The sequence below is a fragment of the Cygnus atratus genome, chromosome 3 (genome assembly GCF_013377495.2).
Source record: "Cygnus atratus isolate AKBS03 ecotype Queensland, Australia chromosome 3, CAtr_DNAZoo_HiC_assembly, whole genome shotgun sequence".
NCBI classification, from domain to species: Eukaryota; Metazoa; Chordata; class Aves; order Anseriformes; family Anatidae; genus Cygnus; species Cygnus atratus.
This window is the reverse complement of record NC_066364.1, coordinates 19,001,483-19,015,448: the sequence shown is the minus strand read 5'-3', so window position 1 is coordinate 19,015,448 and position 13,966 is coordinate 19,001,483. Positions and strand designations below refer to the sequence as shown.

At 42.2% G+C, this 13,966-nt stretch overlaps 1 protein-coding gene across 2 annotated transcripts in view; it reads left to right on the top strand.

Annotated features, from left to right (window-relative positions):
• Nucleotides 1-13,966, top strand: part of COLEC11 (collectin subfamily member 11) — a 38,372-nt gene that overhangs the window by 5,382 nt on the left and 19,024 nt on the right. Inside the window, exons 1-2 of one of the 2 annotated variants that reach the window (XM_050709891.1) lie at nucleotides 1,919-2,062; nucleotides 11,896-12,051. In XM_050709891.1, coding sequence (XP_050565848.1) covers nucleotides 11,922-12,051 — 130 coding nt within the window. In that variant the 5' untranslated portion in view covers nucleotides 1,919-2,062; nucleotides 11,896-11,921. Of the gene's footprint in view, nucleotides 1-1,918; nucleotides 2,063-11,895; nucleotides 12,052-13,966 lie in introns of those variants that run through there. The other variant, XM_050709890.1, reaches the window with a different exon arrangement.

Genomic DNA, 13,966 nt, shown 5'->3' with positions numbered 1-13,966 from the left:
TCTTCCCATCAGAATTGCCTTTCTTGTAATTTTGGTGTGCCAAAAACTCTATTCACTCTCTGCTTTCCTTTCTTTTTTTAATAAATGTTATATGAAAGTCATGAATATATTAACATTAAACAGTTCAAAATTAGTTTGAAATCATTAGACAACACACACAACAATTTCACCATGTCTGCTCCATGAGTAATTCTGAACATTATTCTAAAGCTTAAATCTTTAGGGTTTTCAGTATCTTTTTTTTTCTTTGGCCTTTCAAGGACTGCCCTTGAAAATTCAAGGCAGATTTCTTCATGTAGTATTCACATATGGTCTTTGCTTGTTTTGTTGATAAATGGCAGAGAAGAACCTGATTTATTTGAAGAAGTCTTTATGATGTTCTTCTTAGGTAGAATATGCGAATTTCCATCAGTTTCCAAATATCTTCTTGTCCTGAGTACCATGTCTCCAGAATTATTCAGGTTGGATTATTTAAATTTAAACTCTGAAAATCAGATGTGGAGGCAACCATATAATCTTCACAAGATCTGTGGAGATGGGTAAATGAGCTATATTCCAGGAGTGCCTTAAATGACCATTGATTTTTATTTTTTATTTTTTTTCACAAACTGTATACACTGCTACCTCTTCTGCATTGCTTCAGGTATAATGGGATCTTAGTATGCTGCTGAAGGAGTGCTCTCTATAAATCCTAGGGAGGTTTCATTGTTAACTTGAATCCCTTCCACCTGAAAAGAGGACGGTTGGGCATTCCATGCCTTGCAAATCCCTAGTTTAGTTTCTGGATGGCACGTGTTAAAATTGTATAAGCAACACTAAATTGCAATGACCAGAGAAGATGCTATCTTAGCTCCAACAGAGTGTACCTCCTGGCCTGTAAAATGAATCTGGTGGCACTTAATGCCAGAGTCTCTCAGGTTCTTTAATGGCTCTGGTAATAACTTTCTTTATAGTCTTCTAAGCAACTCTCTTTTTAAGCATGTATTTGCCCATTTACACTGAGTTTACATGTGACTGCATTCACATTTTTCGTTGACTTTAGGAGTAATGATGTTAAATGTCACAATTAGTGTCGTGCACATGAAGTTTCTGATATGTTCAGAGTTGATTCTTGCATTCCTTTTTGGCAGCACTAAATAACTTTGTGGCAGGTCTCATTTTGTTGTTGTTTATCCTTCCTTTGCTTATGTCAACTGGCAGGTGCTGGGATTTCAGCCAGAACAAGGTTAATGCAGTTTTTAACGCTTCTGAAGCCTTTTCTTTAGCAGTTAGCTGCAGAATCAGAGCTGTAGCATTACTTTCTGCTCTTCTAAGTGTCCTATAAATGCTAAGCATATACACGCTGAGGCATCTGAAAGTTCAAGTGATCATAGCTGATGTGCAGCTTCTTAATGTGTGCAAATTACGTCTGGTCATGTTCTGGCTGTGTGAAGATGCAGCTGTGGCTATTGTTGGAGAATTTGAATGATCTTGGAGGTCTTTTCCAACCTTAATGATTCTATGAATTTGCTGAGCACCAAAGCAGGTGAAGATGCCAGCAGTTATCACTCACTTAATGGGGCTTGTTATATTCTTCCTTAGAAACATATATTATTAAAATAAAGGAATCACTCAGGGCAGTTGGTTAGATTAAAGGAAATTAATGGAAAAAATCCCAAAGGGAGTTGTCATCCTCAGGAGTCTTGGCAGCAGAAGCATCTTGGCATATGGATAAGTAACACCTCCAGTTTAAATGGCCTTGTTTGCAAATTGTTCTACAATTTGTCTGCTTCTTTCTGAATTAAAATTTCTTTCTCAAAGTGAGACCGGATTGTTAAAAGCACTTCAAACTGCATGCAACCACTTGTATTTTTTCTTAATTCTTTGAGTCTTTTAGGCCAGTGCATTGTACATAGCAAAGGACTCCAAATGTGCGTGCTATGGTATGAAAGCTGCTCTGGAAAATACTTTCCCACTGAAGATCTTCTTTAAGCTGGCTACCATTTGATATGTCTTCTAAGTAGGATCTTGACTGTTGCCAATGATATGGAATGAGTGGCCAAATCTGCTGTAGCATCCTCATGTAAGAATATGTTTTATCTTCTGAGAATATGTTAATATGTAGTCATCTGCAATAATCACGTGTCTTTGCATATGCTTTTATGAAATTACATCAGATCCATATGAACTTGTTTGTTTTCCCTCCACCGTTTCACTTCTATTGCTATTTCTATATGGATATATTGTTGATATTGCATTGACACTGCCCCATTTCAAATGCAAGATTTTGATCATGCATGCTTATGTGCTATGGTGTTTTGTTATGCTGAGGATATCTTTCTGAGAAGCATGTCCCTGTCATTTGAGGATAATACTCCTGGATCACTTCCATGACACTTGGTGGCTTGCATGCTACTGCAAAATGTCTCATCCTGTATCTCCTAAGCTCTGTATCTTTTGCTAGATATTAGTTTCCACTGCAGCCTGGTATTTTGCCATATCTTTCATCCTTTTACAAATATTCCCACTCCTTAATTATCTTCCCACTTTTTTTTTCCCTGTTCTGGAGAATTTAGTCCCATTACTACTTTCACTTACATATCTTTCTGTTTTCTGTATGCCTCTGGCATGCGAGGGCACAGTTTTATAACACACTGAAGGCTACCTCGACTCCTGCCAAGAGTGTTTCTTTCCCTGGCTGGCAACATTCTTCATGGGAGTGGATGGCCATTTTTACCCTCACCGGGAGCCAAGCAACTAAATCAACTGAAAAATAACATTACAGAAAGAGGAATAGTTTTCTGCTGGCTTAGCACGCTGTGCTAGCTCAACGTGGGATCAGATGGCTATTGGTGACAGTATGAAGAAGGGGAGGGTAACGTGTGACTGCAGCAGGGGAGCCAGACTCCTGAGTTACTCCTCATGTAGATGGGCTTAGCTAATGGTGACAGTGGGACTCCCCTCACCTAACTTTACATACCTATGAGGCTGGGAAATGAATGCATGCCTCTAGAGAGCCAATTACCTGACCTATTTTAGGAAGAAATGAATTGTCATAGATAGGTGCCTTTCTCTGACTTGATTATATAGGGAGCTCAGGATGATTTTTCTCACACTTACAATCTAAGCCAGAACGAATGAATCCCACCCAAGGGTCTGCCTGTAATTTCTGCAAGGTAGAGCTCTGGATCTAAGCAAAGCTGTCCTGATAAATAGGCATCCCTTAATGCCAGCAGTGTTCTGTCTCATAGCTCACTTTTCTGAGATGCTGCGCTTGGAGCATTCAGAAAGACTGAGCGGCAGTCAAGTGGCTTTCCTTGATCCTAGAATCTCCTTTAAGTTGAGCGGATGTGATATCTAATGCATGAGAAAATGGGGGCTAAAACTGCTTCTGCTCTTTCGGAGGAACAGAAAGCAAACCTTTCTCCAATCCATGAGTGCTCTGGGATGGTGCCGGCTCTGTCCTTTCTCTGCCATTGTCCTCAGGTTAGGTCTCCCACATTTTTCACTCGTGCCTTTTATTCCTTCTGCTAGTAGGAGGAACATCTTATCTCTCTTCTTTACTTCTCCTATAGTCTCATTATTATGTGCTTTAATTAGATTTTGTCCTCTGTCTAGACATTCCTGACCCTGTATCAATACATGAGTGTTCTTCCTTCACTGCTTTCTGTTATGTCTCACAATAGACTCATTTTCCTTTTCTTTTAAGCCCAGTGTCCTACTGCTAGGCTTGAGTTGCCTTCAAGCAGGCTTATTCTCTGCTTGCCTTCCATTTTTTAATCTGGTGTGCCTGAGTGTACCCTGATTTCACCTGTAGCATCCATCCAGTGTGAGCATTACTCTCCTGAGGAGCTGGAGCTGTGGACTTACATCCTTCTTGGTTAAGGCTGTTCCAGAGCTGGCATTTCTCACCTTTTGGATCAATACTTGAGTAGCATTTCTGCTGTGGAAAAGGCACATACTGCTGTTGGTGTGTTGGGGAGGTTGAGGGGTCTTTTTGTCTGGTCCCCGCACCTCAGAGGATTTAGCTGGGGATCTGGGACCACCCTCCCCAGATTAAGTTTGCATTGAGAGCCTGTCCAGCACCCTCAAGAAGTCAATGGTCAGGCCCATCTGGAAAAATTCTAGGCACCTGGAGGGCTAGAACATGTTGGAACGAGTAAGTTGGTTGAACAGGCATTAAACACTTAAATATTGCACAAATACGCCAACTTGTGCAGCCAGACCTATGCTTCTGTGGATGTGGAGTGTTGAAAAGAGGTGCCCGAAAGCTTCAGAAATGAGATGAAAAATGCATATGTAAACAATATGTATTCATTTATGTAAGGGAATGTTTCCTGCAGTGTTTTCTAGATTATTCAGTGATTCTCAGTGACTCCGTGGTGTTTTAGTTCCTACAGTAATGTGTGTGGAGATAGCATCAGGTTTTCTTGTGGATGCTTGAAAGGAGTGGGACTGAACTGAGACAGTTTAGGCATGGGTTCCTAAAAGTACTGACACCTATATTTGAACCCCCATATTTTGGATTTGGGGGTGATTAGGAATACTGATAATTTGATCTGACATATTTCAAGCATGACACCCAAAATCACAAACTACTTCTCCTAATTATAGCAAGGCTATTGCAGAGAGATTATTGTATAATGGGCGATTTTAATTAAAACCTTGTGGGAGACATTTTTGTTTAGCGTTTCTAGTTATTTCTGGCAAATACTTCACACAGAAAATTCTACAGGAATATTACTTGTTACCACCCAACACACCACACAGAACTGCTGTGAGATGTTTGACACTCAGGACAAGAAATCATGAGGGTCCCATCTCCCTCTACTTGTAGGTTTTGAAAAGGTACTTGCCTCCTGGCACCAGTCTTTCTCTCACCCTTGCTGAAGCCCTGATTTTATATTTTCAGCACAGATGATGGTAAGTCAATTCTGCCATAAACTCGTTGACTTCAGCAGAACTACATCAGCAACAAATTTGTCTCACAACTTTTAAAAACATTATTCTCAATGAAAAGTGAGGCAACTATTCCTACATGTGACAAGGGCACCTACATGGTGCAGTCAGAACTAATAGTCCCTTACACCTCACAAACACTGGCTGAGGAAATAGCTCTATTGAGCCAGAATTAAGTGCACTTTAGGGAGTAACCGATGACTTCCCATCAGTTAGACTTTTAGGTAATGTTAGCTTTTCGTCAGCTTAGACTCACTCTTTTGTCCTCTGCAGCAAACCTTGCTGTTCTTCAGCATCACCAGTACCTGAAATTTGTTACTGCTTTATGCCACTCCATGCTCCATAGGTTTCACAGAGACTTTGTAACCACAGCAGTTATGATCCCCATTTCCACAATCCTACAGCATTAACATTTAGGTATTTTTTTCTTCTTTCAAGCTCATTGCTTTAACCTTTAAATCAACACTTTGCAGCATTGCAGGGCTTTAAAGTTAAACAGTGGATGATCATTTTAGCATTTAAACATTACCACTGATTCTGATTTTGTATTTTGGCTAAAGAGTGAACTCTTGATTACCCAAGGTAATGCATGGGGGAGCTGGGAGGACAAATGAGAGAACACTTAGATAAAGTAAGGACATTGCTACACAAAACATCTGTAGGTTAGAGTTATCAGCGAGGCTGTAATGGAGAAAGAAAAGGTCAGTGGCACAGGTTTCATCTCCAGGGTGAAAGACATCCTCTCTAGGGGATGATACATAGCCTTCGGGCTAAGTGCTGGAAAGCAGCCTGCATGCACGTGGCTGGAGGCTTGTCAGTTCTGCCACCTCCTGCTTCTCCCAAAAACCTACCTCTGTTGTTACCTTTGTAATCCTGGCAGGTAACTTTATTTAATTATTTTTTAATCTGTCTTATATTTTTTCAAAGTGGTTGAAACAGTGCGAGGTGTGTGTCAGCTTGACATCTCAATGGCATTGCTTTGTGGGGATGCCTGTTTGGATGTTTGAGGATGCACAGGCTGCCAGCTAGGTCTGGGAGGTGTCAGGAGGTGGGTGTAATAGACTTGGGAAGTCAGGGAAGTGAAAACTGCTGAAAGCTGTCAATTAAACTGTAGCACTGACTCAAAATCATCCCTCAAGTGTCGTTGTATTGCTTCCAGCCACGGGCTGCTTCTGCAGACTTGCATGTCTGTCTGTAGCAGGAAATATAGTCAACTCAGGATGCAGATAAATCAGCTCAGATCCCTGAGAACGGAGCATAATTATGTTTTTTAAATTTTATTCTCTATAACTCAAGAGAAAATAAGTCAGTAAAATCAAAGAAGAATTAAAATAATAACCTTAAAGAAGAATTGTGTAGGATTATAGAGGACTATAGTCTCTTTTGTTGTTGACCAGCTAAGCATTAATGCCAGTGAGCATCATTTTCCTTCTGCATTTTTCAGTGACTTGGATTCAGCTAGGCAGAACACCTGTGTTGCTGCTTCTAGGTCCAAACTAACCAAGTTCAGTAAGCCACTGGCCCTTGTAGAGCAGCTGCTGGCATTTGCAGGGTCCTCACACTTGAGCCTTTTGCTGGCTGAAGTGGTGTCGAAGCTTTCCATCCACAGCAGGGTGGTTCAAGGAGTACCCAGTTCCAGCTGTCCTGGCTGGCCCCAGAATTGTTTCTAGCAAGCCTCTGGTGTGCTCTGCCTCAGGTGTTCCCCAGTGCTCTCTCAAGGATTTGAAAGAACTTGAAATCCGGTTCCATAAATCTCATCTCTCAGTAACCCAGGCAGATTCCCCAAAGCTGCTATGTCTCCAAAGTTGTTATGAAATTATTGTTCTTAAAGGTGTGTTGCTAACTTATTTTTTTTTAATGGAAAATCATGTAAATGCTTCCTGTTCCTCTTCCTTCTCTTTTTTTTTTCAAAGCTTTCCACTTGCTCTGATTTAATGATCACCATTATAGATTCTGTAAATTTGACTCAACCCATGCATAGAGAAATTGTGGGTGCCCCATCCCTGGGAGTGTTCAAGGCCAGGCTGGATGGGGCTTTGAGCAACCTGGTCTGGTGGGAGGTGTCCCTGCCCATGGCAGGGGGGTTGGAACTGGGTGATCTTTAAGGTCCCTTCCAACCCAAACCATTCAATGATAGTGTGTGTGAAAGTGTTCATACTTCTACAAGTGCTGGGTTTCTTCCTGATATTGGTTATTCCAATGCTGAAGAAATCTCCAAAACAAGGACTGAGATGGTGTTTGAAAAACACACTGGCACCCTTTTCTGAGGACTACTTTCAGTGGGCTTTAATTTTCTAAATGGCTTTATGAGTCTGGGTCTGAAAGGACTTGAAGATAAGGTAGAAAGACAAGGAATTTTCTAGGACTTTAAAATGAAAGGTACTTCTGTAGTACATACACAGAGATCAAACTTTTATTTCAACCATGTAAGGCCATTTTAGCTGCGGAAGAGAAGGTTTCTTCTTAAAGCAGGAAAGGAAAAGGTGGAAAAAGTGTTATCCACAGTGTTTCTGGTTTGATTTCTAGTACCAATTTGTCCCTTTACTGCAGCTGCTGACTCTATAAAAGTGTTTAATCTGCAGCCTCTTCAGAGATTTCCTATGCTACTGACTCTTTTCAGACTGAGGTAATTTTCTGAGTGTTCACATGGGGCCCGGGTGTTGTGGCCTGCCCAAAACCAAGGAGCTGTTTTCTAAAATGGTTCCCTCGAGGTTGTGCTGTGACAGTCCATTTTCTGTGTGAGTCGGAGAGTCAGACTATCATGAGGGAGCGTGAGGTGCATCCCTGGTATCTCTGGGGTTTGTAAACTCTGTAGGAGCAGCAGCAGGGGATGGTGAATGGGATGTTTCATGTGATGAGAAAATCCTTCGTTTTTGGCTGCTGAGCAGAACCACCAAGCAGCCCTGCCAGTTCTCTGCTGCTCGATGCCTGTCTCATGCCTAAGCTGCGTAGGAGTTTGCAAAGGCAGATGAATATTTAACATACCCTGAGGCTTTGATCTTTCAGTTGTAGTCTGGGTATGTTTGAAGCCTCATAAAATGTAACTGGCTGAGGTGGTTCTGCTTTTATATCCACTGATGCAGAGACTGGAGCACCCTCCTAATTTCAATTCCTTCTATCTCAGGCCGTTTCATTCCCCTCTCCTATTCATCTGTCAAGAATCCTTATCACCCAGCTGCTGGATGCTCGTGCTGAAACTGCACAGATTTTCAGGCTTTCAGCTGAGTACCTGAACTGCTTGGTTTGAAAGCCTTTGTCTGATCTTCTTCTGGCTCCCAAAGTGCCTCAGCTTCAGGGAAAGGTGGGATGTCCTGCAGGCTGGCCACCAGCCATGCTCTTGGGCTGTGGGGCTGTAGCTGTGGGCTGAGGCAGGACCCACGTCCCCTGTTTCTGCAATATGGTTATGGTACAGGATGGTCCCATTGCCTACCCTCGAAGGTGGCCCCTGCTGATAAATACCTATGTTCAGGTGTTGGAAGGCGACTTCTAGCCATGAGTTGCTGCCAATACTCCTGGCTGGCTGAGGCAGTGACAACTCCATGCCTTCCCCTGTAAGGAGTGGTGGTCCTAACTCGGCATTGCAAAGCCTCTTCTTGTACAGCCCCCCTCACTTTCAAGTCTTCCAGCACTGACATTTAAATGCTGAAGCCCTCACTAAGTCTAGCCCTACCAGACATTGAAGGGAAGATCTTGAGAAACATCCAGAAAGGGACCTTGGGGTGTTGGTTGACAGCAGGCTCAACAGGAGCCAGCAGTGTGCCCTTGCAGCCAAGAGGACAAACTGCATTTTGGGGTGCATTAAACACAATGTAGACACCTGGTCTAAAGAGGTAATTCTCCCGCTGTATTTAGCATTGGTGTGGCCTCAACTTGATTATTGTGTACAGTTCTGGTCTCCAAATGTAAAAAGTTAAAGTTAGCCATGAAGAGGTCGGGCAGTGGGACTTGATCTTTGAAGATCCCTTCTAGCTATTGGTTCAGGATGGTCCCATTCCCCATCCCTCAAAGGTGGCTCCTGCTGATAAACACGTTGAGGTGTTGGAAGGAGTCTATTCTACCAACTCTACCTTTCTTAACATTTCCTCTTGGCTATTTTTTGTCTCTCTCTTTTTCACTTGCTGTCTTGTGAATCATGGACATGTCAAATAGAGCCATGACCATCCACTGTGGATATTGTGAGCCCCTCTAAGCTGTCAAGTTCACTAAGATATAGTGCCTTCTACCTGTGGGTTGGGATCTCCTCTTGGGGAAATGTGGCTGGATTCAAACCTAACGTATTTGAAGTAATTCAATATGCACATGAAGGCATTTGGGAGAAGAGTGCTATCACAGCGATATGATGTGGGCAGTGGTTTGCATAACCTTAGCAAAGAGCCATCAGGTGGCCGGTGACCTGACCTGGTTTCTGGCAGGCAGGGCTGGCTTTGTAGGTGGGCAAAGAAGGCAACCTCTATGACAGCAGAGAACAGCAGCACAGCAAATATTTTCCTGCTGGTTTTGTCTGTCAGAGCCATGGAGAACTGGGCTGGTTGCTGCTTCTCCATGGCACTAGAAGTTTTGTATCCAATATTGATATTTCCATTATCTTTATTTCTTTTTTTTCCTCCCTTCTGCTATTTGTTTTCTCAGGTCCATCTTTATTATATACCTTCTCCTTCAGCTCTGGTTCCTCATCCTTGGGGTAGAAAAATCCAATTTTGCTTGTGGTCTTGGGAAGCCGCGAGTGATATTGCTGCAGTTGTGACAAAACTTAATGTGGCCTAAATATTCGAGCAGCCCATGCTGAGGTTTGTACTTCCGTGGGTTTCTGTGCTCCTAGCAATACCTGAGCTAGGTATTTTAAAGCTGATTTAGATATGTATGCATGAGCTGCAGTCATCTTACTTACGGCAGCATAAGCAACATTTTGGGAGCTGAGCACTCTTGAAGGGGAAAGAAATACCGTAAACATCTGTATATGTGTGAGTGTTGTCCCTCCAGAGCCTACACCGTAACACCTTGAGCTATGAGAAGAGACTTTTTGTAAATGACATTAGTATTTAGCAATCTGGCAGGAATGTTGTGAGGGTACAAAATACATCTCTTGTAAGATTGCCTGTTTTATAATCTGCTAGACTAAAAGCTAATATAAAACTGAAGCAGAAGCCTTAAAAATAAAATTGTTACACTGCAGCTTATTGGAATCTTTTTTTTTTTTTTTTTTTGGGGGGCACATTCTCCTGGGTCTCTTGACCCACAAACTCTTCCCAGGTCTGTGCATACATCCTGTCTTTTTCAGGCCTGATCCCCCTCTTGCACCTTGCTCTCTCTTGGAGGGAAAGCTGGTGAAGACTTGGGTCACAAGGGGCTCACAGCATACTCTGCTGTGCCCAGATCTGGGTGACCAGTAACCGAGAATTTCAGGGTGCGTTGTGGACCACCCTTGCCCTTCAGTACAGAGGTAGCATCAGGTGGTGTGGTGAGAGCATTGTGAGGGAGAGCAACCTACCCTGTAATTCATGCTATGCCCTCCCCATGTGAGGAGGGAGATGAAATCTGTTCCCAGCTGACTCCTTTGCTGTGGTCCAGTTGTGTTATCTCCTAGAGGATAATGGAAACACAAAATGGACAGCAATTCAGGGGACTAACTTATTCCCGCAGCTCCAAATTCGTTTACTTACCATTGCTGCTGACACATCCACAAAACATTATAGAGGGGATGGTGGAATTTAAAATCAGAGCAAGGAATAGAATAGGCAAAATGGTATTTTGCTGCACGTGGAGGGCAGCTTGCCTTCCTCTTGCTCCATCCCTTATGTTTTGATATTTGCTTCAACAGCTCCCCCTCTCACCCTGAAGCTCCTTGTTCTCCCGTTGCTGCTGAAGGGTACTTATTCCTTCAGACCACCCCTAAAATAACAGATCCACCCTCCTCGACCCCAGCATGCTGGGATGTACAGCCCTGTGTACTGTTCCTACCCTTACCCTTATCTAACCCTACTATGTGAAGGAAAAAAGAAAGTGGAGAGTAATACAGGCCAATCTTGTTCTAGATGTAAAATGCCCACAGCTCTGTCAGGGCTATAAAAACTGATCCATGGATACTTTGTCTTGAAACCCTGATACAACTTCTAGCTTGTTTGTGCAGTACAAAACCTTGGTGAAAGAACGACTGGAAAAACATCAGAAGTACATAAATAACGCTTTTGTCAAAGGGTATTTCTGTAGACCTCCTAAATATCAGCTTTTCATCGTCTTTTCATGCAAATTCCATTTCTGTACTGTTGTTTTCAAGAGATCTTTTCACAGCCTAATATCAGGCAAGTCATTTTACTTGTAAGCTTAGATGAGGGTATATTTCAGGGGTGAATCTTTTCAGGATTTATTGAAGGCTCTGATGTAACTTCATTGCATGATGTAGTGAAATATTATCTCCCTCCCACTCTTGCTGAGTTACAAGAGGGCTATTGTGTCAGACAATTTGCTGGGCACAATTTCAGTGCTCAGGCAGATGGGAAGAGAAATTTCAGGCCTTTAGGTTGGTCTCATCACCTACTGAATTGCCTCTTTAGAGCACTATGCACTCCTTCTAAGTGACAACTTAGTACTGACATCTTTCAATGCAAGTCTGTATACTAGATTTTCTCCTTTGACACTTCCAGATCCCTGCCTACAATGAAAAATAGCGAACAGAGTTGCCTGTCATTGTCTTTACTTGATCTTCTCCTTCTTAATTAAATTTACTCTGAGCTTTATCTTGGTCTAGCACTGAAACAAACTGCTGAATGCATTGCTACATATTTTACATATGTTTGTGGCACATGCAACCTGCTTGGAGGACCTGCACACATCCTTCTCATGCTGTGTGGGTTATGGCACACAAAAATATATTGTATTTGTAGTAGGCTGCTGCGTATGTTCAGAAACTGCTGAAAGTCTTTGGAATTCTTATAACTGTTTATTCATTCTTTTGTTTAGGAGTCAGTGACCTGTAAGTGCTCATTATGAAGAGAGATCTGGTTTTCTTGGTGAGTCTAATTAGCCTTGCCTTCCTGTCACTGCTAAGGTCTGGATATCCTCAACATATTGCAGAGGACTCCTGCTCTGTTCAAATCCTTGTCCCAGGCCTCAAAGGTAATGTGGAAGTCTACTCCATCATTCAAATACTAATCCATTTTTTCTAACAGGCTAATTTGCACCACTGACAGCTTCTTACAGAGACAAAGAAGGTGTCTTTCTTATTTGTCCAGTTTGTAGCCTCCTTATACATGGAGTTTTAAGGTCCTTAAGATGAACTTAAGTCTGTTAAAATTAACATGGCTTAGAGAACGCATGCCAAAGTTTCCCAAACTTGCTTCTGATCTTTAATGTTTGTTCCTCTGATACTCTGCCTAGTTGTTTTCTCTGTGTTTATGCACACAACTGGTGCACATACACAGAAAAACATACTGTAAAATCAGGCTGTATGTTATACCTGGAGAGGTTTTCATTGCCATTTTGCTATGTACTAAGGGAAGTATTCTGTATTTTCTACTCTTAAACTTGTCTTCCTTTGGGCTAAATTTCCATTGATTTTAAATGCCCAAGTACCTTTTAGCAGGAATAAAAAATTAAAGTTAGTCTTTTGGCATTTCTATAGTTTCCATGGAGAAAAGCACCATTTTCACAAATTATGCCCCCAAAATATGGCATAATAAATTATTGATCTTTCCATAGTAAAACATGTACTAAAGTGCCTTGGATAGGAAATCAGCATCTGGGAAGAATTTAGCATTTTAAAGCAAAAGCATCCATTACAGTGTGAAATCCCAGCCCCGTTATTGTAGTCAATAACTGTAATGTACATTTTGGAGGCTATGGTATTTCTACTGGAGGGTAATGTTCTAGTCGGGAAGAACAGCTCTCGCCTGTTACATCCAAATCTTCTGAGTTTGACTAAGACTTGAGTAAAGTTGTTTCACTCTGATATATTTGCAGTGGAATAGGTATAAGGTAGTGCTGTTTATGTAACTCACAGAGAACAACACAATCAAGGTAAATATGCATTGTGTAAAGTTACACAGATCCATCAAATGATCAGGCCTCAGCACTGGGAACTGGAGCATCATGATAATCTTTCATTACAAAGTCGTTGTCAGTCATAGTCAGGCTTTATAACTTCTTTGCCTTAGTTTTCCTATTTGTCTAATCAGTCAAAATTAACACCTGTAATTACCATTGTTACGAGAGGACCATTATTACTATTGTATATAGCAGTTTTTTTAAACATATAAGCATAGCAATAATAATCTTGGCCCTTTGCCAGAAGGCAAATCTGAACTAGGGAGCAGTAAAGAAGCTTGAAAACCATCATGTGCTAATGATTTCACTCTGCTTCACAAGTTAAAGGCATTGTGAAAGTGAGAGAGATTGATGTACAAATCCAGTGAAGCACAAAATGGCCTGATGCAGCCCCCGTTAACGTGAAGTCTCTGAAAAGCTGTCATTGCCCCAGCTATGCTGTCGGGGGGACTGGCTCAGAGAATTGGTAATGAGAAGCTGCTGTCCCCCACCGGCACAACTCCAACCCATTTCAGTGGCCAAGGCTGCCTTCAAACTGAGCATGTATGAGGCTGTGTGCCCAGATTTTGGCTCCCACACAATGTGGGGTTTGCTCACTGTGGCTCTTAGTTCTACCCCAGCTCCTCCTCTGCTGAGCAAGATCTCCAGTGATGGAAGAACAGAGACCCCTTCCCCACTGCCAGGCATGAGCCTGTTGGGATTTGGGAAAAATGGGTACTGCGAGCACATGGAAGAAGTGAGGGAGACCACGGGATGTGTGAAAGGTAAAAGTAGAAGGGGAAGCTAGGCCTAAGAGGTGGTGCAGAGAGTGGAGCCCGAGTGGGGGCTGATGGAAAAATACACCAGGAAAAAGTACCCAAAGGTAGAGGAGTGAAATGTAGAAATTTTAGAAGAACAGTAGGAGATAAAAGGGGAAAGAGGAAAGAAGGGCACAAAGAATGAGACTGAGCAGAGACTGGAAACCAGAAAAAAAAAAAAGAAGAAAATA